The 26,416-nt window shown below is 33.1% G+C and overlaps 2 protein-coding genes and 1 long non-coding RNA gene across 3 annotated transcripts; 2 read left to right on the top strand and 1 right to left on the bottom strand.

The window, feature by feature from the left end:
- Nucleotides 1–5,939: 5,939 nt before the first annotated feature.
- On the top strand, nucleotides 5,940–8,419 carry LOC126723740 (protein EARLY RESPONSIVE TO DEHYDRATION 15-like). Its single transcript, XM_050427529.1, has 3 exons — nucleotides 5,940–6,107; nucleotides 7,250–7,635; nucleotides 7,948–8,419. The coding sequence occupies exons 2-3, from the start codon at nucleotides 7,293–7,295 to the stop codon at nucleotides 8,109–8,111; spliced, it is 507 nt and encodes a 168-aa protein (XP_050283486.1). The 5' UTR covers nucleotides 5,940–6,107; nucleotides 7,250–7,292; the 3' UTR covers nucleotides 8,112–8,419.
- Nucleotides 8,420–14,226: 5,807 nt separating this feature from the next.
- LOC126723741 (protein JINGUBANG) lies at nucleotides 14,227–16,150 on the top strand. Its single transcript, XM_050427530.1, has one exon. The coding sequence runs from the start codon at nucleotides 14,249–14,251 to the stop codon at nucleotides 15,737–15,739; it is 1,491 nt and encodes a 496-aa protein (XP_050283487.1). The 5' UTR covers nucleotides 14,227–14,248; the 3' UTR covers nucleotides 15,740–16,150.
- Nucleotides 16,151–20,264: 4,114 nt separating this feature from the next.
- Nucleotides 20,265–24,979, bottom strand: LOC126723742 (uncharacterized). The gene is made up of 3 exons (XR_007654443.1): nucleotides 24,410–24,979; nucleotides 23,034–24,324; nucleotides 20,265–20,652 (listed from the first exon to the last, which is right to left on the bottom strand). It is a non-coding gene; the product is annotated as an uncharacterized LOC126723742 (long non-coding RNA).
- Between the last annotated feature and the right edge of the window lie 1,437 nt (nucleotides 24,980–26,416).

Consider the following 26,416-nt stretch of genomic DNA (forward strand, 5'->3'; position numbering starts at 1 on the left):
ACTTCTGGTTCCATAGTTCCCTTTAGAAGGTCCACTAGGTCCCACAAACCTCCTTCATACTTGTCTGATTACTCTTGTAACTTTGTGTTAAGGACATATTTTGTGTAATTGGCTTATCCTTTGACAAAACACACTTTACTTGTATTTGGGTAGATCTAGGATGTATTTAATATTTCAAGAAACATGTTGTTTAAGTCTAATATTAAAGTCATGAAGATTGGACCAAAAAACAAGTGAAGAAAAGTTGTTCACTAAAGTTGGACAGATAGCTTGACAGCTGCTCGACACCTCTCGACCGCTAGGCTATCCATCGAGCTCTTCAGTTGATTGTTATCACAATCTCGACACCTCTCGATAGCTGGTGGATCGATCGAAAAAGCTTCAGTCTCCTCGACACCTCCTCGATAACTGTATCTTTCGAAGTTTAAATCTTGACACTTCCTCAACACCTCCCGATCGATTGAGGTTACGGGAATTCAGATTTCCAGATCTGATTTTCGACCCAAGCTTATGTATTTGTGTAGGATTTCTTTTCTCACAACCCTAGACCTATATAAAGCTTGTTTTAGAGGCCGTCACATAAGAGAATACAAGGAGAACATATGCAAAAGATGACCAATGCCTTATTCTCTCTGAAAGAAGCTACTGCGTCTTTGCGCCTTAGGGTTTTGTAACCAAGTGCTTCTTGATCTTCATTGTTGATGAAGTGAAGAACTTTGTAGCCAACAATCTTCTTCTAGTTGGTGATTGAAGTCGCATACTAGGATTCACGCAATTGGTTAGTCACGTACTGGGATTCGTACATCAAAGGGTGGCATTTATATATTGAAGAGTTCAGAGGTTCTGAAGCGGTAGAAGATTTCTACTGTGAGTTCATCTATGGGGATTATAGAGTCTAGAGACAAAGGTTTTGTATTAGATCTGAAACTTCTCTTTATTATAGTGGATTGCTGTTAGGGAAGGTTTCCCCCCAAGTTTTTTACTGTGAAACTGGTTGGTTTCATTGGTTTTCCTAGGTCATCATATCTTGTCTTATTTATTTTTCCGCTGCATGATTTTGACATGATATTGATGTTTGTTTATTTTAACAAGTTTTATTCATAATAAATATAACAACTTGGGTTTAAAACTTGTTAATTATATCAACCGGGGTCTAAATTTCCCAACACTTTGCCAGTACCAAACCCAGTTCAGGTTTGCCTTATGCTCTTTCAGATCATTTGAGTTACTCACATCTTGGACCTACCTTTCATTCTTTTGTCATGACTGTTTCTTCCACTCCATCTGAGCCTGTCTCTTTTCAACAGGCAGTGCAATTTCCTGAGTGGAGAGCTGCCATGGACAAAGAAATTGAAGTTTTAGAGGTGAATGATACTTGGACTTTAACCCCTTTACCTCCTGGTAAGTCAACCATTGGCTATAAGTGGGTTTATAGAGTTAAATACTTACCTAATGGTACTATTGAGAGGTACAAAGCTAGGCTTGTTGCCAAGGATTTCACTCAAAAGCATGGGCTGGACTACTCAGAAACTTTCTCTCCAGTTACAAAATCAGTTTCAATTCGAATTGTTTTGTCATTGACTGCTGTGAAAGGGTGGTCTCTTCATCAAATGGATGTAAATAATGCTTTTCTTCATGGGGAGTTGCTTGAGGATGTTTACATGTGTTTACCACCTGGCTTTCACAGCAAGGGGGAGCATCATTTGGTTTGCAAACTGAATAAGAGTCTTCATGGTCTCAAACAAGCATCCAAACAATGGTTTGAGAAGTTTTCCTCAATTATTCTACAAATGGGGTTTGTCCAATCCAAGTCTGACTACTCCTTGTTTACTCATATATAAGGAGCTTCATTCACAGTTTTATTGGTATATGTTGATGATATACTTTTGATAGGAAACAATGTTGCTTGTGTTAATAATTTGAAGAAAGTTCTTGATGATAAGTTTGGTTTGAAGGATCTAGGCTCATTGAGGTATTTTCTAGGATTGGAAGTTGCTAGGACTGATGAAGGAATCAGTCTTAACCAAAGAAAAAATGCTTTGGAAATCCTCAAGGACATTGGGTTTATTGGCAACGAAACTATTAAGTTTCCCATGGAACAAAACTTGAAGTTGTCCAAATATGAAGGCAAGTTGTTGGAAGAACCAGGTCAGTATAGAAGATTAATTGGACGACTCTTATACCTTACCTTGACAAGACCTGACTTGACTTATGCAATGCATAGGTTGAGTCAGTTTGTCTCACAGCCAAGGGAACCACACTTGTAGGCAGCTCACAGGGTGCTTCAATTCATTAAAGGGTCACTAAGTAAAGGCATATTCTTCCCAAGCAACATAGAGTTGCATATCAAGGCCTTCTGTGATGCGAATTGGGTTGGATGCCCAGACACAAGGAGGTCCCTCACTGGTTATGCAGTATATTTGGGAGATTCCTTAATTTCTTGGAGATTAAAGAAACAAGGAGTTGTGTCCAAATCCTCAGCTGAAGCTAAGTATACAGCTATGGCAAGTGTAGCCTGTGAAATCACTTGGGTTTTGCAATTGTTGAAGGACTTGAGGATTGAGCATTCAAGACCAACTATGCTGTTTTGTGATAACCAGGCTGCACTGTATATAGCAGCAAATCCGATCTTTCATGAAAGAACCAAGCATATAGAAGTTGACTGCCATTTAGTGAGAGATAAAATTTTGGAGGGAATGATTAAGACTTTTCATGTTGCTACGAATTCACAGGTTGCAGACATCTTCACAAAAGCTTTGGGTTTTTCATCTTTTGTGAGATTGACAGAGAAACTAGGATTGAAAGACATTTTTCAACCAAAGCTGTTAAAGGAGCAATCTAAGCAATTACAGATAGCTTCCTTAGTTGAAGTCACAGAGCCTAATACTCTGGACTTGAGGGGGAGTATTGAAGACAAAAGCATTACAAACGACAGAAGCAACAGTACTAAAAACGACAGAAGAAAAGCAAGGCTGAAGAACAGAACAACAAAAGCAAGAGAAGACTTGAAACGGAGCGTTAGCAATTACAAATAGCTTCCTTAGTTCAAGTCACAGAGCCTAATACTTTGGACTTAAAGGGGGAGTGTTGAAGACAAAAGCATTACAAACGACAGAATCAACAGCACTAAAAATGACAGAAGAAAAGCAAGGCTGAAGAACAGAACGACAGAAGCAAGAGGAGACTTGAAACAGAGCGTTTTGATTAATGAAGTCACATAGGACACACATGTGAAAGGAACACAGAGTTTAGTTAGAGAGGAAGCCAGCTGTCAAATTGTAATTGGTTGATTAGTTGAAAACGGTTAATTAGTTTAGCGCCTGGAGTAATGCTCTGTTTTTGGGATTGTATATAAGCAGCGTAGTTAGTAATTATAAGTAGATTAACTCATTTTGTACCATTCATTCAGTTAATGAGAATTTCAGTTTCTCTCTACTCTATGTTATTTTACACAACTATATCTTTATTACAATAGGAAAGATGAAAAACAAAGTTAATGAAATACAAGAGTGAAATTCAAGTGCATCAGTGCTCTTGGACGAATTGCATATATACTTCAAAAACAAAATCAGTGCATCACACCTTTTTCTTCACCTTTAAGTGTACAATCAATACAAAGTGAATTTGCAGAAATGATGAAATCATGGTGAACATAAAACATGTTTGGATCACAATCATCAGATTCCTCACATATCCAAACCTATTTTGCTATTACATACCTCGAGCTGACTGGCTTCATCCCCACTAAGTGCATTTGCTACCTCTAATGCTTGGCCAACTTCACCTTTGTAGCATCATCAACAACATCCACATCTTTGTCATTGCCATTATGTCCACTGCATAATCCAATAGCCATATAATAAGTATACAAAACAAAGCCAGAAGTAATTTGATTAACAATACATATATCAGACAGAGAGACAAAATTATTGTAGTTACTGTTCGGTTCAGTCCAGTCCAACCAGTCTAAGACTCATTGATTAGTTTACATGAATAGTAGTACTATGTAAAGTTACATGAATTAGTTCACTAAGTGGACAATGTAAGTGGGGTTTAAGAGTTAATTAAGAGGAAACCCTCCTTACAAACCAAATTTGAATACCTTTGTTTTTTTCTTTCCCTCTCTTCTTTTTCCCAAAACTTATTAGGGTGGGAATCTTTGACAAGATCCATGAGCATAACAATTTTTTATTTTTATTTTTTGGCTGTTGGGTCATGCTGGGTTGATATTATTAACAAATTAAATGAGTCTATACAAATGAATATTAATTTTATCTTATATAAATTTTAATTTTAAATATAAAAATAGAGTAATTACAAGAATTTAATAGCTATTTAAATAAATTATTTATTCAAATTATAAACTTCAAATCATTTAATTTAAAACAGGAAAAAAAATAACTTTTCACCTAATTTTTCTTATATTACGTGTAGGGATGAAATGCCGAACAGTATGTATTGGGCCATGGGCCTTGTCTGAGGACGATTAGTGGTCTGAGGACAGTTAGACGATAAGGAAGGCGTAAGCGTCAGAGCGCCATGAACAAACTGTGACTGCGAAGGTTTGGGAAGGTAGTCCGAAGAGGAATGCATCCTCGGCTAAGCAAAGCAGAGGTCAAAAGGATTGGTCCACCCTTAAGGGCGACACTTTGAAAGGTTCTACTGATAAGAATAAACAAAAGAGTAACATAGGACAAAGGGAAGCTAAGAAATATCTAAGGGAAAACTGTTACTACTGCATTGAATGCTCTACAACTAATCATCTGGCCACATTAATGTAGAGGTAATACATGAACAGTGGCAAGCAGCTTTATAGCTACTCCCAAAAACTTTAGGAATGTGCTAATGGGACAAGAACCAAAGCCAACAACTTGACCTACATGTGAACGGTGGAGATGAAGAAGAGAGGGGTATATAATAGAGAGAGAAGCCCTATTATAGAGGGATCAGAGAGTTGAGGGAAAACATTGTAACAACAGGAACTAAACTTGTAACCAAATTCAAGTGAAATATACACAAAAACCAATCTCCTCGGATTGTGCCAAGGACGATTTTCTTTGTATAAAACCAATTTATCTTTGCTTTCTGATTATCTAAACTCACCATAATTGTTATCCAAATCAATAAAGCTTAGTTTTTTGACCTATTCTCTACAAATTCATTGTATTGAGATTTTTGAGCCTAGATCCTTTTAACTCTTGGGCTTAGGACCCAATCCGCGCTCCTACATTACGTATTTATAAATTTGAGTAGAATTTCATTGAGTTGAAATAAGAACTTTTGATTATATAGTATTAATACATTAATTAATATTGCTAATTTTTCTATAAAAAAAATGATTTTATACGATAGAATTTGTGTAAATCTTATTTATTTTTATAATTTTTATATAAATTTATGTGCTTACAAAAATGCATTCAATTTATTAAACAAGTTGAAATTGGTTTGTATCTATGTTAATCCAATACAACTTGTCTACTAATATTTTATGTAAGTCAAGTCCTCTCAACATGCTTAATAAATAATTTGTGTTAAGGTTGAAATATTTTAATACAATTATTAAATGAGTGGGTTTTTTTTTTTTTTTTAAAGAAAGAAATGAGCGGTATTAAGGCTAGGCCATATAACTAATACCTTTAAATCGACATGACAAGAAGATCCAATAATACGCTTTCAAAAAAAAATAATAATAATACAAATTGCAACAGCTCAATTTTTTAATTTTTGTTTTAGAAATATTTTTTCAAGCAGTCTTTTTTTTTTTTTTTTTTTTTTTTTTTCCTTCTCCTGTTAAGGTAAGAATTATATATAGAGAGATAGAGAGAGAGAGATGTAAGGATATTTTTTGTGTTTATTAAAATGTCCAAACAACTTAACATTTAATCGGAATACCCAAAAAAAATCTCAATATCAAGGTGTTTGGGTCCAATATCATCTTGCCACGTTCACACGGGCCTAAATAAGCGTCCCCAAACCTTAGGTTCGGAACCCCGAAGAAAATTAGTCTTGGTCTCCTTTATCCACTTTAGTTTCAATCATTTTTACTCACTGGATCTCACACTCTGAAGCTTAGAAAGTGGACTCAAGTTCTCGAACCTTTGACCTGGGTATGTAATAAAATGCATCATAGAATCCTTGTTTCGTTAGGTTTTAGTGTTTTGCAAATGTTGTTTTGATTGTTTTGTGACTTTGTCCCATTCTGTTTGTCATATTTGTTTGTCTTAGTTCCGAGGTTGTTGGGTACTGAAAAATGTTTGATCTTTTCTAGAATGTTTTTTGATCATGGTATTATATGGTTTTAGATTCTGTTACATGGGTTTCCTTTAGATTTTTTGTATGCTGAATGTATTTTTGGATAACAAATTATTGGGGTTTCTCATTTTTTGTGTGTTTGATTAAATTTCTAATTTTTTTGGATGTGCCTTTGTCTATCTGTATTATTACTAAGCAGAAATGGAATCAAGCTCAAAAAATTTGGTTCAAAATTGGTTTTTGTTGACTAGGATTTTTCCATGAGCAATATTCAATAATGGGTTTATGTACTTATGGATGATAGTGTGTGTAAACAATATGCTGTAGATTGGCTAGTGGGTGTTTGGTGCTTGTGTTTTTATGTGTAATCATGTGTTTTAGAATGGATAATCTCTTTTGGTATTTACTAGGTGTCTTCTATGGTGGTAACTGGTAAATGTTTGGGATTCACTTCAAAGGATTCAGTGAGATCCCTTTTGATCTGAGTCATGTGTGGGGTAATATTATATGGGAATTGATGGAGTTAGCTTTTCTTGGACTTTTTTTTTAGTAAGTAAAATAATTTTAGTCGAAAGAGGAGTTAGTTCAAATACACAATTTGTGCTTTGAACCACTTCTAAGTAATCACAATCTGAGATAGAAAAGATCTAAGAACTCTAGATAAGATGATGCAGTGATACTATTCAAGGTAGTCATCCAATCATACAAAGATCTTAAAATAGATTGCTTAAGAATCTGATTTGTGCATCAAAAGTTCTATTGTTTCTATCTTGCCAAATTCTCCACAATACACAAAATACTACTACATGCTTTATTTGACTCAGTTAGCTGCAAAGTTGGACATGTTTATTGCCTAATGCATACATAATTGGAAAATCAATTTATGTTATCTTTTCAGTCTGATTTTGGACAGCATTGGCCCAATTGACTAGCTGAAGATGGAATTGTTATCATTATTCTAAAATTCTAACTATGCCAAGTTGTATTTTTTGGATAGATTGGAGAACTAATAGAACAGACCGTTAAATTTAAGAATAGGGATGGCATTAGTATCTGGAGCAAGATCAACTCTGAACCCCAATGCCCCACCCTTTATTCCTGCCACTTTCTATCAAGTGGAGGATTTCTCATCAGAATGGTGGGAACTAGTGAAAACTTCAACATGGTTTCGCGACTTTTGGCTGAGTGAGCACCAGGATGATGATTTTGAAGGCAATATCGAGGTTGATACTGCTGATGCTGAGGATAATGATGATGTCAGCATTGATGAAGCACACTTGACCGAATTGTCTCAGCTTGAGGAAGTATATCTGTCATACAAAGATATTGGAAACACTGGATTGTTCCCCACTGCTCCTAAAAATGAAAGTACACCTCTTAATGGTATGCTTGTTCTCTTTATAATGATATGATAAAAGTATTTCATTTCTTAATTCTTTTTTTGTGATCTCTGGATTGTTGTCTCAATTTCACACAATGGCAATCTTCCAGGAGCTTGTGACTTTTTAAGGTTTTTATTCATATGCCATGTCTTTCTACTTCCATCGGTCGCTCAAATTACATTTGAATCTTGGCATTCCCAAGTATTTGTTTGAATGGCACTATGAGTATTATCTCACTTTCAGTGATGTGAGTGCATCCTAGAATATCGTTTTTAACTTGGATCCAAACCTTAATTTCTGATTTTGTATTCAGGTTTTGAAGAGGATACTAAAGCTTTTTTGAAGAAGCTGAGTGTTTCAAAATCTCCAAAAGAAAGAGGTCCCAAGTCCCCAGCAGGGCCTGCAAAGTACCAACAGAAGCCAGTCCGGTATGTGAGCCCCAAATGCACTCCCCGACTAATTCATCAGCCTCGCTGAAAAGTTCCACACGAAATTTCAGCTTGTCTCTTGCAATGGCACCGACACTAGTAGTCTCACTTTAAGTTAAATCTTTGTACATGAGCTTGCAACCCTCTGTATCTTTTGTTGTCAGTTTTCGTGTTTTTCTTTCTGCCAAGTTGATGAACTTGACTGAAACTGTGCAGAAATAATGGTCCAAATGTTGAGAAGTTTGTAAATATCTCAAGCACCCCATCTTCAGTGTGTTCAGTTACTTCAGTATTAGTAAAACATTGTGTGGAATGCAGCCCTTGCTTGATATTCAATCCATTGCTTATTAATTCTAAGCTGTGTGTAAGTTTGATTGCTTGAATTACTGGGGGAAATTGTGACTTCCATCTAAAGCTTTCCTCTAGAACTGCTCAGTGGCATGCATATGTTTAATGTTTTACTAGCCAATAGTTTTGGCTAAAATGGCAACCTTAGCTCAGTATATACGTAGTTGGTACTCCTTATTGTGGCTAATGATAATTGCAGGGCTATTTTGGATGAGCCTAAAACTTGATTGGCTAAGAATGAGTTGATTGGTCTAAGTATATGGAAACTTCCTCTCTCGATGGTCGTTCAGAAACCACACCTGAAGAGATTTGAACCTAAACCAGTGTTAATACTGAACCCAGCTTGATATGCTTCGGAAAATCCCTAAAAACTCATCCATCATGTGGTTTTTTTAACTAGTGACACTTAAAAGTTATTATAAAACTTTACCATATGGGTCTTAGAAATTGATGTGTCAATTTTAAAAATATAATACAACAAAAGTATAAGTTGTACTTAGTGTACAAAACTCCAACTTTTACAAGGTTGGCTAGAGGTCATGGTAGATAGTTCTACTCTTAATTTTTTGGAAATATTGATTTCCAAATTCAAACTCCCTTGTTAAAGCACCAAGGCTGTCAATTTTTTAAAATACAAAACAAAAACAAAAAATTAAGAAATTTATTTATAATATTGTTGATGTGGTTCTGTCACATTTATTATCATATCAATTTGTAAACATTTGTAGTAAACTTGGTAATTTTAGCATTTTTTTATATGTTTTTATTTTTGGGTACAAGTGAATTTGTTAGAAATTGGGTACAACTACTGAAGGGGATTGGGATGCCAAGCTTTGTGTTTACTTCATAGAATCAATTGCATAAATAAATTGATTTTGGTTCATCCAAAGCATTCAAAGCCGCCTTTTAACTACCTTATTTTTACAATTCCACCATACTCCCACATAAAGGAAACTTAAGTCTACCTCAGCTTCAGCTATATTCTTGTTTAACATGTGAGGCTTGAATTGTTGTGGGCTACAAGACTACAAGTCTACAAGAGCACCATGCACCACTCAACTCCTGAGTAATATAAAGCCCATTGTTTTGAGTTAGATTTTTCAAAAGTGCATGTTAGCTAGGTTTGGCTTGACCTTATTTCTATATCCTCAGTGCAACATGAGACCTCAGTCCAATACAAGTCCACATTTGCATGCCTTGTTAAATACTTCTAGAAAAAGCTCACCAAACCCACCAACTACACACATGCTAGAGGATAACGCAAACCCAAGTTAGCTTTCAATCATTTTCCAAGAGACATCTTGAAAGCTAAGAAGACTATATGGCAAAGTAAATTCCTACACTTCCAAACGACATAATTCCCATGGTTTCAAATGTCACAAACTGAAAAAAATTATACCAAATCTGAATAAGTTTACCCCGCTTAGAAATTCTCAGAAACAATCAAATACATCAATGTGTATATCTTTGTTGCCATAGGATTAATAGTCTCTCTCTTTTTATGAGAAAATATGTCTGAACTTTTGTGATCCTCAAATTTATTTGCCTTATGTATTGTACAAAATTTTTCTTTAATTTAATTATTTCCCCTCCTTCATAGAGTAGTATTAAAATTCAAGCGATCATAAATAGGATATTGGTGAGATTATGGCGAAAATTCATTTTACTCGTCGAAATCGCATCTAAATCAGTCACTTGACTTTCAAGACTTATAATTTGCATCATTGATTATTATAACGATGTCAATGTGTCACTTTTATTATGTTCTCATAGGTTTTTCTCATTAACCCACTTAAAAAATCATGTTGATTTTCTATTTTTCTGTTCAAAATTACTTTGCTTTTCTATAGGTTAACATAGTGATATTCCAACAATCTCTAACTTAGAGAATGCAAATAGTATTTTAAGTAATTTTTAACATCAAATCTTCTATCAATTATTAGGGTAAAACTTGAAATTTCAAAAAGTTTTGAGAGTTCATGACTTCCCGAGCATGAAGCATGTATATAGTACCACACTACCATCTATGTTTCTCTCACTCGTGAATAAAGTTAAGTTTAAGATTTGACTCTCCATGAGTATGAGATTTGTGGGAACATAAATTATTTTTTTCCCCTATCAATTGTAACTAAGAAAATAATGTCTATCTTTACGTTTAATCAAGGCTCTCACGTCAAAGAAAAAAATAAACTACTACATGTTAGTATGTTACCAACATTCTTAATATATTTCATACCACAAATTTAAATCTACAAGCTACAAGTCTACAACCGACCTTGGCAGCGCAATCTTCGCATCAAATTAAAATTGCAACATACATCAATCAAGCTGCTGACAACCACACCGCCATGCAGTGTCCACATATCATGGCTTGTAAGCCTTGTATTGCACCTAAAGACATATACAAGATTCGACTGTTCTGCTAACTTTTATACTTGTTGAATTCTGGACCATACACGAATGTGATCAACTTAGTAATTAATAGGTGTAAGAGACTAAGCGTTTTATTAACTTTTGAGTAGTTTATTTAATTATTTACTTATTCTTTTAAGACGGAATAGTTTATTTCTTTTTTCATAATGACTGTTCTTTAGTCTTTACCGGCAAGGGCAAAACACTAATCTAATTGAGTTTTGGTTTAAATAGAGTTTGAATTTCAAATATCTTATTTGAGGACAATAGGCATTATGTGTTGAGGTAACTAAAACTGACGGGTAGTTTATTTCATAATGACCCTTTTTCATTAAAAAAAAGAAAGAAAAAAAAGGTACCCTTTCTTTTCTATTTTTATTTGGGTGCTTTTTCCAGGTGACTTCTATTCTATGGTAGTTCTACCTCCAATTTCTTGGGAGGCACATTTGTTCCATGTCAAAAGTAAAAGGAGGTATAATGAAAGAAAAAGGTTGGGCTTAAAGACTTAAAGGGCCAATGTTACTTGTCATAACAAATTAAAAAAAATGATATACTTTTAGCCGACCATTTTCAATCTTTCAGGACAAACGTGTTTTATTTTTTTTATTTTTTTGGAGCAAAACAACAAGATTACTAGTATATTAATCAAGATTAGTATAATATTGATCTTACATAGTGGTTTCAATAATCAAAGCTGGTGGTTCTATGAATAGAACCTATAGCTTAATTTAGAGATTATAAAATATAAAAACAATAATAAAGCTTAAATTTGCCTCTGTCAAGATGTAATTTTTTTTTGTGTGGAAAAGATAATTAACATAAATTTGTGACCAAAGTGGGAGGGGACAATGATTAGGTTAAAAATAAGTTTGTGATTGGTGTGTTAACGAGATTCATGTGAGCTAATGAAAACTAACGCTCTACCAAATCCTATTTAACTATGGCACTCTTTTCCCTTTTCAAAATAAAAATTGATGTTTATCACATTTGCTCAATGAGCTAAAGCTTTCTGGTGATGATTAAAAGACAAAAAAAAATATTCGAAAAGAGGGCATCTTAAGTATTTTTTTTTTTTTTGTCAATAATGCATTGCACATAATAGAAGCAAAGAATTTATTCTTAATAAATCTCTAACTTTAACAAAGAATGTTTGCTTTTGAAATTTATTATAAGAAATAAGCACTATTGCATTATGGCCTAAGCTTGGGTGGAGTTGGACTGAGATGGTTCTTTGGTTGAACTTGAATCTTGCCTGGCATTCAAATTATATACACATAAAAATCAAACAATTTAAATAAATAAATCAAATTAAACAAGACATTGCATTATTGTATTGCCTAATGCTCAAATTTGAAGTCGAAATGTTCCAGTTATGATAATAATTGTGTTATGAGGTTGAAGCCTAAATACTTTTGATTATGACATTTGCTACATAATTGTTGTAGAAAATTATTTAGTACTTTTGGAGTATAGCAATATGATTCTTCCTCCTCTTATATGAATGGTAGATCCAATTATGAATTTAATTAGTTAGACTTATATCATTGTATTCCGAGCGTACTGAATCATTATGACATCTACTACATAATCATTCTAGAAATTTATTCAATAGTAGTCTTGGAGTTTAGCGATGTGATAGTCTATTCTTTCATATGAATGGTAGATTTCACTATGAATTTAACTAGTGAGATCAACCATTATAATGTGAGAGAAGAGAATATTATATTACTGTATTTTGAGTACTGAATTATTATCCAATGATTATGCTCTATCATAAAGATGAGATAAGTATATAGTGGGGGAAGGGGAGGTTAGGTTTGAAGACAAACAGGAAGTACCATTAAAGATGCCATTACAATTGGACTATATCACCTTTTTTTTTTCTTTTTTCTTTTTGAGAAACAATTGGACTATATATCACTTGAATGCCTAAATTTGTTACATATAGTTGGCTAAAAAAAGTATAGTTGATTTTTTGATCAAATTATGATCTGATCTAATTATTTTTTGATAATAGATTTAATTTACTTCCAGAAGTTGGATTTCAAATATGAAAAAAAAAAATTGAGCTAATGTAGTTTGTATATAAAATCCTATTTGGCTTTTGTAAGCAACCATCCTATATATTAGTCCAATCAGCAACCAAAAAAAAAAAAAAAAACTTTCGCTTTTTTAAGTCAACAAATATTTGTAACGGGCTAATTGAGTCTGGAAAGAAAACAAATAAGAAATTATTATTTATTTCATAGTTCATAGTCAACTTGGATTAGATTTACTTAGACAGCACAAGTCCAGTTCAAACATTTTCAGCTGTATACACCTATACAAATCACATCATTATATATTATCGTTAAATTGTGGGGGTGGATCCACCACCATGGCCAATGTCTCTCGGACTTTATAGAATTTCTCTCCAAAAAAAAAAATTGGTATCACTTATAATTGAAAATTATAATAATATACTGCTAATCGCAATTTCATAATAAACTCATTCAAGACATGAACAAGTTTAAATTAAATATTTAGACATGTTTGTACAAAAAAGAAAAATTATTTAGAAGGTAGATATAAAATTTTGTTTAAAATAATTTATTATTATAAAAAAATGGTTATCAGTTTCCTATTTTCAACTACCCAAAATCCCATATAAAAGTATGATTATAACACTAAAGAATAAATTATAAATTACATTCTTAGGGGGTGTTTGGTTTGTCGTGACATTACATTACACTGTAATATTATATTATTATAATATTAAATTAATGTAATCTCAATACAAAAATACAATATTATATTATTTAAGAATGTAATATGATATATTTTGTAATTTTAGATTATGATAATATTAAAAAAAATAAAATAAACCAAAAACATTAATCTCATACCATTGTAATGTACATTACATCAAAAACACATCATAAATAACCAAAAGCCCTTTTCCCCTTTAAGATTTTGAGGGTACATATTTAATTTTTGTTCTTCAAAGTTTAAAATTGTTGATGTGTTTACACACTATGATAGAGATGTTACATAGGCATAAATTATGCGTGTATAATACATGAAAGAGATGCTACCTACGCAAAATACATAAGATACCAGCTTGAAGATAGGCGTTTGATTATCTATTTAATTTACGTGTTAAATAAAATCTTGCATTGTTCTTTCAATTTCATATGTGGCAAATTATTTCCAGGCATAGAAAAACATCCTAGGATCCTATTTGGCATGCTATAATTGGTCAACTGAACATCATGATAGAAGAACCCAACAGCTCCAAATCCAATCCTCCATTGATAAAAAAAGAACAGTGTGGACCCAGAAATAAACCGACTTTTCAATGTATATACTATTTGTCAAAGTAGCCGTTGCACCCCACTGTTTTTAAATATTACAGTTTCCAACGAATCCTTTTCCAGCAAGAAATCCATGTCCCTCTTTATTTCCTCGCTCTTTACTACTACGCTCCCCTTCTCACTCTCCCATCTCTCTTTTTCTGTTTTCTTAGCTCTCTCTCTTTCTTTCTTTATTTCCCACCAGCTTTATCTCTCTCTTTCTCACGTATTCTATCTCTCTCTTTCTCACATATTCTTTGCCATCATATACTCAAAGAGAGAAACAGAAACAGAAAGAGGAACAGAAAAAGAAAAAGAAAAAGTTTTTGTGATGGATTTTCCAGTCTCAGAAACCAAGCCTTCGACCCCATTATTGTCTGTAGCAGCAAGCAGTAGCAGCAGCAATAGCAGTAACAGCAGTGAGACCGATGAGAGCCCTGTAACATCCTTTCGTTTCGAGCCCCAGGATGTTAAGTATCAGTTGTCTTGCAAACCCTCACCCGGGTCTTACTCGTATCGATCATTGGCAGTTCTTTCAGGCCATATTGGCTCGGTTTCTTGCCTGGCCTTATGTGGTGAATTCATATTGAGTGCATCACAGGGCAAGGATATTATAGTTTGGCAACAGCCTGATTTGAGGCTGTTCACAAAGTTTGGACAAGGGGATGGCTCTGTGAAAGCCCTTGTAACTGTTGGGAACAAGGTTTTTACAGCACACCAAGATAGTAGAATTAGAGTTTGGAAGGTGTCAAGAAGTTCAGAGAATGTGTTTAAACTTTCTGACACTCTTCCAACTACTAAGGACTATTTGGGGAGGTTCATGAAGCAAAGCAATTATGTCCAAACTAGGAGGCACCACAAGAAGCTGTGGATTGAGCATGCTGATAGTATTTCTTGCTTGACAGTCCATAATGGGTTGATTTATTCAGGGTCATGGGATAAGACCCTCAAGGTGTGGAGGCTATCAGATTTGAAGTGCTTGGAATCAATTAAGGCACATGATGATGCAATTAATGGGTTGGTGGCAAGTAAAGGGATTGTGTATTCTGCTTCAGCTGATGGGAAGATTAAAGCTTGGGGCAAGGAGGGGAAGAATTCACATGCTTTAAAAGGAATTTTGGAGGGTCATAAGGACGTTTCGATTAATTCAGTTATAGTTTCCGAGGATGGAAAATGGGTTTATGGAGGAGGGTCAGATGGGTTTGTGATGGGGTGGGAGGGGAGCATGAATTTTGTGAGTTGGAAATTGGTTAATAAGACAAAAGCTCATCAAATGGCTGTTCTATGTATGTGTCAAATGGGGGAGTTTTTGTGCAGTGGCTCTGCTGATAAGAGTATTGGTATATGGAAAAGAGAGGCTTATGGTAAGCTTAGTAAAGTTGGGGTCATAAGTGGCCATGAAGGTCCAGTCAAGTGCTTGCAGGCATCACCAAGTAATATTGGTGGCGGGTTCTTGCTCTATAGTGGAAGCCTTGATAAAAGCATAAGAGTTTGGTGGGTTCCCAAGAATACTGCTAATAGAGATGATCATGATACCTCTTCAATGGAAAGTGCAGTGAAAAGTTCAAGTATCATGTTGTGTTAGGAAACAATTTTCATGGTTTTTGAGTAATGAAGCACTGGTTCCCTTTTTTCAGTGTCTGCAGTGCTTCCAAAAGTGGTCCTTGTAGTTTCATATTGTCCATAGTCATACAAATATCAGATTTGGTGGAGAATCAAGTGCAAAAAGAAGAGGCATAGCTGAAGGCTTGAAGCCTAAATTGTGTTAGAGTCTGTTTTTTTGGTTTGAGATTTTATTGTGTTCATAGGATATAATTTAGGGGATATGATAAACTGGGGTGATATTTATTTGTGTTTTTGTTTTTTCCTTCTTCTTTTTTTTCAGTCTCTTTACAATGTGTAAACTTATTGTCAAATGTAATTAGGATTCTAAGGAATCATTCAATTGGGAATCAAATATATTCTTTGTTGGTTGCATGATTAATATTATGTTGCAGTTTATTGTAGTTGGTGAGGAATATAATCAAGTCTTATTGGAAACTTGTGCCTGCTTAGGACAAAACTTAAGCTAAACCGGACAAGCATTAGGAAAAAGGACCCTAGAACATGGCTTTGCTTTGAACATGACACTGCTACCCTACACCAATTTTTAGGAAAGAATACTATGATTTTATTAAGAAATCACAAAAGCTTTACCAACCAGAGAACAATTTTTGGCTAAGGAATCTTTCCTCCACCATATGTTTTTAAATTTCTTTATTCCTATTCTTAATTTTCATTTATATATTCTTCACTTTTTTCCCCTGTGAAGATTTAGTGCCCCAGATAAAATAATTTAATCATAATATGATTTTTTTTTTTTTTTTTAATTGCTTTCTTCCCCATTCTAAACGTCTATATAGTTCTCTACTTTGTAGCTTTTTATATCTTCACTAGTGCGTTTAGATATGTTTTGCTAATTATTTATTTGCTAAAGCTACGGTAGAAAAGGACAGGAAATTTTTTTTTTTTTTTTTCTTTTTATGAGACCCATCAAAATAAGCTCAATAACCCCAAAAATTTGACTTTTTATTTTCACTTGCCAAACCCACTTAGATCTAAAAAATTGGGTTTGAAACCCTGAGAGTAACCATTCAATTTAGAATATTGAAAATTGGAAAATTTCCTAACAATCACCAACTTGAAAAGGTAGAGGTTAAGATTTAATAAGGGTTTTTCCCTCGTCAAGTATTGAATCTTACACATATAATAGCTAGTAACCTTGGAAAAGTAACAACCTGCACCAATGAGGCTCTCGGCTCAGCTGACTTTTACTTTTCTAAAGAGCAAAGCATCTTCAACTTTTAATTTTCCCCCCATTTTCTTAGCAATGTCCATCCTCAGTTAAGAACTTTCTAATGGTGCAAAACCAAACTGTAACATCATTGACTGACCCCCTTTGTTGAATTCACAATTGTCGGTTTGGTTTTGGTATAAAAAGTGTAAAGCTAAATAGTAAATACATTTTTTTTCCCTTGGATCGGTACATACAAAGTCTTTAATAAAAGAGATACTGTTCCTTAACTCATCTTTAAAGCAACCATTAAGCTTGTTGAACCAGCAAGCGGTTAACTAACAGTATTCTTGGTTCAACAACTGGTCAGAATTCAATCGCACTGTTTCATCCTATAGTTGTTGTTGCAACAGTGAACCATGAACCGTTCGTGTTGGACCACAAAAGGCTCATTAAAGAGGCAGAGAACACTAATAAGTTCATCTCAATTCATGTGAATGCAAGCAAGCAAGCAAGGTACCATCTAAAGCAGCAGTATTTTGAAGTTGATGCATACAATAATTTGCTTGTGGAACCTTGAAATTATTTTTTATTTCTCAATAGAGAGACCAACTGCACCTTTAAATTGGACCACCCTTTGCTTTTTGTGGGGAAACATTCCTTAGGCCAATATTTAAATGAAATCAAAGCAGCCATCCCAAGTAACAAGAAGAAAACTTCAATGAGGATACAGCCAATCCACACCATCTCTCTTTTGTGTAGCCTCTTTGGGGATTATGAGGGACCCTCCTGAAGTTAACTAGGCTGAGCTATTTCTGGGGAAGAAACATTTATAAATTCCTTGAATTAAGCTGACCAAACCGCTTGTTTAACTCACTTAAAATGTTTGTAAACTCAAAGCTTTACAATTCAGGAACATCTAGGAAATGTTGTAACTTGTAATAATTAATAATTAAAAAAATGGTTCACACATAATAAAATGTAGAATTCATTTAAAATATGTAAACATGGATAAAAAAAACTTTTCAATTCCGGAACCATCTAGGAAAGAATAAGTGGTTAAAATACAATAGTTTTTTGACATGCTTTCAATGAACAGAGTTCTTCAGCTTCAGATTTTCATCAGAAGTCATTCACAATAGAGTTATCTGAAAGCAATAGCAGAGCAACGGATTTGACTTGAGGGGGGATTTATATATGACACACACACATACATATATATATATACATGCATGATGCGTGTGACTATATGTATACAATTAAAGCATTCATTTAAAAAATCATTGATATTTTAATGTAAGAAAACCTACAAAAAAATAACATCCTCATTCTATTATGTTTATCTATTAGAATTTTTTCACTTGAACAATCCCTTTTTTTCAATTTTTTAAAAGTTAAATTCCACTTATGAATATAATGATGGGCTACGTTATATATATATATATATATATATATATATATATATATATATATATATAAAAAAAAAAAAAAAAAGGCTAAGTTTGGCTACAAACTTAATTACAGTCTAAGACTACAACTTTACTTAATATCTTTTTATTGAATATGAATTTTAACAAATCCACCATTAGATTACTATTAAAAAATATTAAGTGATATAACATTATTTAAAGTTATACACATAAATTTATAAAGTTGACACATATATATATATAAGTTGACACATAAATTTCTAAAGTTGGATTCAAAAAAAAATTACAAAGTTGGACAAATTCTATTTTAAATCATATAATATAGGAGTAATCCAGATTAAAGCTTATATTTTCAAAAACAAGTTACTTTAATTTCAAGAACAGCTTGTTTAGTTTTTTTTTCTTTTATTTTCTTATTACAACTAGTTTAGTTGTTTTAGTTGAAAATACTATAAATAAAAGCTAAAAACTAAAAAAATAAATAGGTTAATTAATTTTTAGCTTAAAGTGGGACCTGTAATAACCCAAATACCTAGTCAAACCAATAATCCAAATACCTAATGACAATGACATCACAAGAAGACCTGGGCTGCTGGGCAAAGACAATTCCAGTATTGGGTCTCTCACAGTACTTTGGATTGGTAGTCTTCACCTATCTATAAAACAAACCCATATCCAATTTTCACACGAATCAATATTACAAATACCCGGAGCACAAATAACAAAAATCCAACTTCGAAAACCACAAAATGTGTTTAAAATAATTTAAAATGAATTATGAAGTGAAATGATAGAAAAGATTTAGTTTTTTTTTTTTTTTTTTTTTTTTTTGTCTTTAGTTAAAATGATGAAAAAGTGAAAAAATAAAAAAACTCATTTGTTTGGTTTAAAATAAATAAATAAAAAGAGAATGAAAAATAAAACTGATACAAATTAACCATATGTCCCAATTAAATAAAACAAAGATAATAAATTTTTTTATATGGAAAATAAAACTAATATAAATTAACAATTATGTCCCAATTAAAAAAAATAAAAGGTAATACATTTTTTTTATTAAAAAACTATGTATGGACACTTAAAATTATAGAAAACATAATAATAATAATAATAATAATAATAATAATGAGAGAGAGAGGGAGAGAAAGAGAGAGAAGTGCACAAGCCAAAGTATCCAAAACAAATGACAAAAAATAAAGTACAGAAAATGAATAAATAAATAAAAAACTTAAGAAAACTTAAAAAAATAAATAAAAAAAGCCCAAAGAGGGTTTTTTTTTTTTTTATTGGTTTTCCTTGCCAATTGTCTTCTCATTTTGGAGAGAAAATATTTTGATGAATCCACGAAAAATACACCCCGACCCTGCCAATTTTCTACTCTCCTCTCTCCAACCAAAAAACCAAAATAATAATAATAATAATAATTCTCTCATCTTTTTTTCTTCTTCCCTAAAATCCATCCAACTAAATGAACCCTTAGCGTGGTACCTTGAAAGCCGCATAGCTATTAGTCTGATTGGACAATTGGTTGTTTGCCACTAATAAACAGGGACAATGCAAGCGTAAACTTCCCTACCCTAATTTCTGAGATTTTCTCCTTAGCCAAACACAACAATAAAACAAAAATAGAAAAGCAATGAGAGAAAGAAAGGGAATTTGAAGAGTGAAGACCCTCCTCATCTTCCTTTTTCTTCTTCTACATCAATGGTTTGTGGTGCTTGAGAAGCAGGGGCTTTATTTTTCTGATCTAAATGGACTACAATAATCAAGAGCCTAAGAGAAAAGCCTTTCACAAATAGTTGGGCAAAACATTTAGGAAAGAAATAAGAAAAATAAGTTTTTTCCTTAAAAAAAATATAAAAAACTGAGGCTTTAAAGTTTACGTGACAAACCTCTTAAGGTCAACAAAAAGTTAAAAGGCTTCAATTTTATAGTATTTATTTATAAATTAGGTTCAAAGTCATATACAGGGTGCTCAAACCTCTTTACACATTAATGTTCTTAGGTATACAAAAGCTTACAAATACAAATTGTCACTTCCATAATGTTCTTAAACCAAGCCCGTAACTTGAAGCGTAAATAATAATAAAATTACCATCAGGCAATTGAATTAGCACTTGTGCGAAGTGCCCCTACTAAGGAGGCATAGAAGTGGCACTTGTTTTCAATCAAAGTACCATGTTTTTCTTTCTCTACTTTGCGGATAATCCATGTGCCACCATAATTGTAGTTCAGTTAACCATGACATGGTCCAATACTTCTTGGGCCATCCTCTCATAGTCAGCGTGTAGTGCACTGGCAAATAAAGTTAAGGACTTCGGTTTTATATTATTTATAAATTAGGTCCAAAGTCATATGCAACAAAATGTCACTTACATAATGTTCTTAATGTTTGGCTTGCAGATATACAAAAGATTACAAGTAAAAAAATTAAAAAATACTATAAGCTCAGCTAGTTGAACTTGCACTTGTGTGAAGCGCCCCTACTAAGAAGGCATAGAAGTCATCCTTGTTTTTAATTAAAGTATCATGTTTTCCTTTCTCTACATCTACATCTTGACTGTGGATAATCCATGTGCCACCATAACTGTAGTCCGGTTAACCGTGACATGTATCTAGTGCACTAGTAGTCAATATCTAATACACCGATAGTTTCATCTGTTAGTAATATCTTTGGACTTCTAGCTATTGCACGTAGAATGGTCACTTGTTGATTCTGCTTTCTAGACAATTAGACCCCATAATCTCCCAATATTGTATCATAACCCATCATTTTGCATTTTAAGAAGAAAATATAATAGTTTTTCTTATAACATTAAAAATGATAAGTAAATTAATATAGAAAAATGATTTACTTTGTTTTAACTTTTTGTAAGCCACTAATAAACATGTGAGCATTTGCCAACTCAGCTGCATTTTTTATTTATGCCAATGTTACATGTGAGCATTTCCTCCATTTTCATATGCAATATTTTTATTGACAAAATCAGTTCTTGATACACAAGATCCATATGTTGTCTCGACCACTTTACATTAAATTTATTAATTTCAATTGCATTAAAGTAATCAAGATCATAAAACATTTGCAATAGTGCGGCTATCCCACCCGGCCTTTCTCCAACAAGGGCAACTTATTAAAAATAAATAAATAAATAAAAAATAAATAAAAATAATAAAAAAAAAACCAAGATTGATTTCATATCAAAATTATTTTCATATGAAATTTGGTTTTTTTTCCCAATTTTTTTTAGTAAATTCCCTGCTTGGAGAAAGTGCAAGTGGTATATCATGATAGCATTATTGCAAAGGTTTTATAATCCTGATATTGGCGTTATTAAATTTGATGGAATTGATATTATAAAATCCTATGTAAAGTGATAAAAATAACAAATGGGTCTTGTGAATCAAGAACTGGTTTTATTCAATAAAATTATTTTTGCCAATATTGCATTTGGAAATGGAAGAAATCATGCAACTTTGGAAAAAATAAAAAAGGCAACAAAGTTGGCAGATGCTTACATATTCATTAGTGGCTTACAAAAGGTTAGAAGAAAGCAAAGTATTTCTAATATTAATTTCCTTATGTTTTTTACTGTTACGAGTAAACCATTATTTTTTTCTTTCTACAATTCAAAATGCTAGGTCATGATACAGTAGTAGGAGATCGTGAGGTCCAATTATGCAAAGAGCAGAAGCAACAAATTAAAGGACCATTGCACATACAATAATAAGAAGCCCAAAGATATTACTAATAGATAAAGCTACCAGTGCACTAGACATAGACTATGAGAGGGTGGTCTAAGAAGTATTGGACCGTGTCATGGTTAAATATCGATGTACCATTCTCACATGGTCCAAGATGCTCTAAAAACAAATTTACTGAAATTGTTTTGAAAATTTTTTATGTTGAAGAACTTTATGTGGAGTGTCCAGAATAAAGGGGAAATTAAATATATATAATTAAAAAAAAAAAAAGGTTTTTGAGAAGTGGTACTCAAATTTCAGCCCGCACTCGACATTTTCCCCCAACCATTGAGGGCTTTCACTCGTCAACGCTTGTTTAGCATAAAATGCAAAAAAGTGTGTGCACATGTGCAACACTATAGTGGGGTGTGTGTGAGTAAACTTCCTTACCTGTATTCATTTTTAGGAGTCGCCACCATCCATTGGAATTCTAAGGTTTGATTGGTCACCTAATTCTAATTAATTTTGTTTCCTAATCTTAGCTAAGAAAACCCTAGGTCTCCTAAGCTAAAAATAGAAAATAAAACAAAATGTCTCAAACTAGAAGATAGATCCAAAAGCTCGGTTACGTGTGGGGAAGGTGCTAGGCACCCCACAAAACCTATCCAAAAGGATAGTACCTCGTTTCAAATTTAATCTTAAAACTCTCCATTTAAATAATAACTAAAATACTTGGTATTTGGTTTTTGAAAAGAATGATATGCATGTGCATGTGAAATAAAACAATGATCAAGCTTATCCTAGGATGACATGCAAAAGGATGGTATGTAATCTATCCTAACATGACATGTGAATGCATGACATGTATAATCTACCCTATGGTGACATGTGTATGCATCGACACAATTTATTCAAGAAAACAAGATTAAATAGCATTGCTAAGCATGTGATTGCGTGACGTTTACTAAGAAAGTAAAATGCGTAAAACTTACTTCACTCCTTAGCATTGCAATTTTGCAATTCTTTTTCTCCAAAATATTTCATCTCATGCAAAATGGGACACAAGGAAACAACAAAAAATACTAATGTCAAATACTTATAAAAGATGTGAAAATAATGTCATTTGACAAATTATTGATCTTGAATAAATTTTTTTTTTTTTTTTTTGGCAAAGTAGAAAAATCATTTTTGTGGCCTCGGGGTCTTTGTGCAATTTTTTGAGGTTTTAGGGTTAAAATGAAATTTTAGGAAGTTTAGGGGTGAAAGGTAATTTGGGAAAATTTTGGGGTTCAAAATGAAATTTTGTCAAATTGGACGTTTAAAAGGGAAACTTGCAAAAGTTTTGGGGTTAGAATGCAATTTTGGAGAGTTTTGGGGACAGAGTATTTTGGAAAAGCTTTAATGTGAATGGGCTTATGTATTTTCGGACCTAAGATAAGGCTTGTTTTGTTTGGATTTATTGAATTTGGGCTTGAGTTTAATTTATCTTAAGAGAATTTCGGGCCTTGGATTCCAGTTTGGTATTAGCGAAATTTAGACCTGGGCCTAAAATTGGGTTTGCCTGACCCACCTTATCCTAATGAAATCTATCTCCACCAATCAGAGCCTAAGGGATATATAGCGCATCAATGAAACTGACACCTCACACCCTATCATCAAACTCTTAGGGCCGTTTAATCGAAAAGTTTGAGCAATTTTTTTTTTTTTTAGTTTTTTGAGATACGTGAGTGCAAAAATAAATGTGTGTAATGTTTAAAAAACTGAAAATGGGTTGGTTAAAATCTCAGCCAAACGGGCCTTATTTTCTTTTATTTTTCTGCTCAAAGAAGCTCTCTCCTTTTACACTCTAATTTCTCTCTATTTCTCTTTTTTGTTTAGTTTGTGGGCTTGGTGATTTTGTTAGATTTGTGTGGCCATTTTCTGATTTTTTGGGTTTGAGGTTTCAAAAGATGGGATTTTTGGCTGTGGGTTTTTGGTAGAGACTAGGACAAATGGGTTTTGAAGAGTGTATTCTTGATATGGTCTAGACTTTAAGACTCTAGAGTCTAGATTGCTGTTGAAATGAACTTGGATGTCTCTTGTGTTTTGACCTGGGATTTGTGTGTTTTGAATGTGTGTGTGTTCTGTTTTAGGCATGTGAACTAACTGTATATAATCATAAGCATAAAACCAACATGTATTGAAGACATTCTATGAAAGGTGAGAAGGGAATAGATGTTACTCATTTTGGTTTTGTGTTTTTTGCCATTTGCTCTGCTTCTCCTTGTTCTCCCTTCTTTGTGGCTGAAAAAACAGGAACAAACTTTGAATTAGATTTCAGGCCAAAAAGAACACAGAGAAGAAACAAGAGAAAGTGAGAAAATATTACTGGGTCGTTTCTGTTCCATTCTGCTTCTTCTTCTTTTATCTTCTCTGCTCTGTTTCCACATTTTTTTCTTATTTTTGCTTCCATGTCTTGCTGCCCGCTTGTTGTTGTTGTTGAGAGAGGAGACACATTTGTTGAGTTCTTTAGCTTGATGATAGAAAGGATGGAGCTTTTATGTGCTTTTGGTTTTGTTTTGGAGGTTTTTTTTTGCTGCTGTTGGGAGGGAGCTTTCAGTGACTTTTTGGGACTATTTTTCTAGGTTTTGTGGCTGATTTCAGTGGGAGTTTGGGGTCTCTTTAGAGTGGAATGGCTACTGCTGAGAGCTGGCTTTGTGTTGGAGTTTCAGGTTGATGCTGCTGTTGTTGTTGAGAAGTTCGGGCTTATGAAAAAGGTGTGATCTTTGCAGCTGGTTTTTTTCTGCTTGATGGTAGGAAGGAGGGATTTTTATTTACTTTCGGATAAAAACTAAGGAAAAATGGGAAGGGTAGAGGACAGCCGTGGGAGTGGGGTAGGGTGGATTCCTAGGACTAGAGGGTGGGTTTGTGCCTCCAAGGAGATGCTCATTGTTCGGTCTTTGTGTTTATATGGGACTGTCTTTGTGAATAGGAGAATAAAGACATTTATATGGGACTATCTAGGGTTTGAGGACAAGGATACAAGGATGGGATTGGAAAGGGATCAATGCAGTGGGCCAAAATGGGGTTTTAGCCTTTCTCATAAACTTTTTAGAAAAATGTCTCATGTCTGAAATTTTTCGGCAAAATGCTTTATGTTTGAAACTATTTAGAAATTTGTCCCTGTTTTGAAACTCAACTTTTAGAAAATCGAGTTTCAAATGTAAAACTTGATTTTTGGACAATCGAGTTATAGCGAAATTGAACTTAGAAAAAAAAAAATTTTTCTGGAACTCGAGTCCACTTGAATATTTTCAAGGAACTCAAGTTCATGAAACTCAAGTTCCACATTTTTTTTTTTTTTTAATTTTCAGTTCGCTATAACTCGATTGTCCAAAAATCAAGTTTCAAAACAGGAGTATTTCTCTAAGTAGTTTCAAACATAGGCATTTTGCTGGAAAGTTTTGACGAAAGGTACAAATGCCCATTTTAGCCATAGCACTTAAACAAGTGTATGGTTTTTAAATCATAATATAATCTTGCCAAGTCCATTAATTAAAAGAAATTAACTTGATTTTTAAATAAACCACATGCATGACCCGATAAAAATAAATAGACTGACAAAGTAAATGAACCCGAATAAAAACAAGAAACGTAGCTTATGAAAATATATTAAATTCTTTAATCAATTATGGCAGGTAATTTTTAATCTCATGCTTGATTAGAAAGTCCCAAAATGATACCAATTTTCCATAAAAATCGGTACTAACAATTTAGGTCACATCATATAGAAAATTTGAACTCTTTTCATAGTTAAAATACAAGTGGGTAATTTCCTTAATTAAGTGATATCTCATTTTATTCAAACTTGATTTTTGCCCATGAGAGCTAAATTAAAGAGAATTTCATGATTTTAAATATAGCGTCAAAATTAATCCAATTACTTAATTAAAATTCAATTAAAGCTCAATCACACTTAGTTGACTGCATAAAAATTGAAAAATCAACCAAAAAAATGGGGGTTTAATCATTAAAACCATGAAATCTTTTAATTTATGGCTAAAACTTCTATCAAAATTTAAAGTCGAATAAAATACGGTATCAATAATGAGGTGTGATGATATTAATGAGACTGAAAGCAAGTGCTAATAATTATAAAAGATCCAATTTAAGTTGTTATTTGGACATTAAAATTTTAGTTTATTTGAATCTTTTTTCTTTTATTTTTATGGTAAAGAAACTTGGAGAAATTGGACCTCTCTTTTATGAAATTAGTGGGCGTGTTCTAAACTTCTAAATAAGAAAAAAGGGTATTATCTTCATTTGCAAAAAGAATGACTTTATTATTGGATTCGACTAGTAAGAGCATTTTGGTTTGATATAGGAGTGAGCCTAA

This window comes from Quercus robur, chromosome 4 (genome assembly GCF_932294415.1).
Source record: "Quercus robur chromosome 4, dhQueRobu3.1, whole genome shotgun sequence".
NCBI classification, from domain to species: Eukaryota; Viridiplantae; Streptophyta; class Magnoliopsida; order Fagales; family Fagaceae; genus Quercus; species Quercus robur.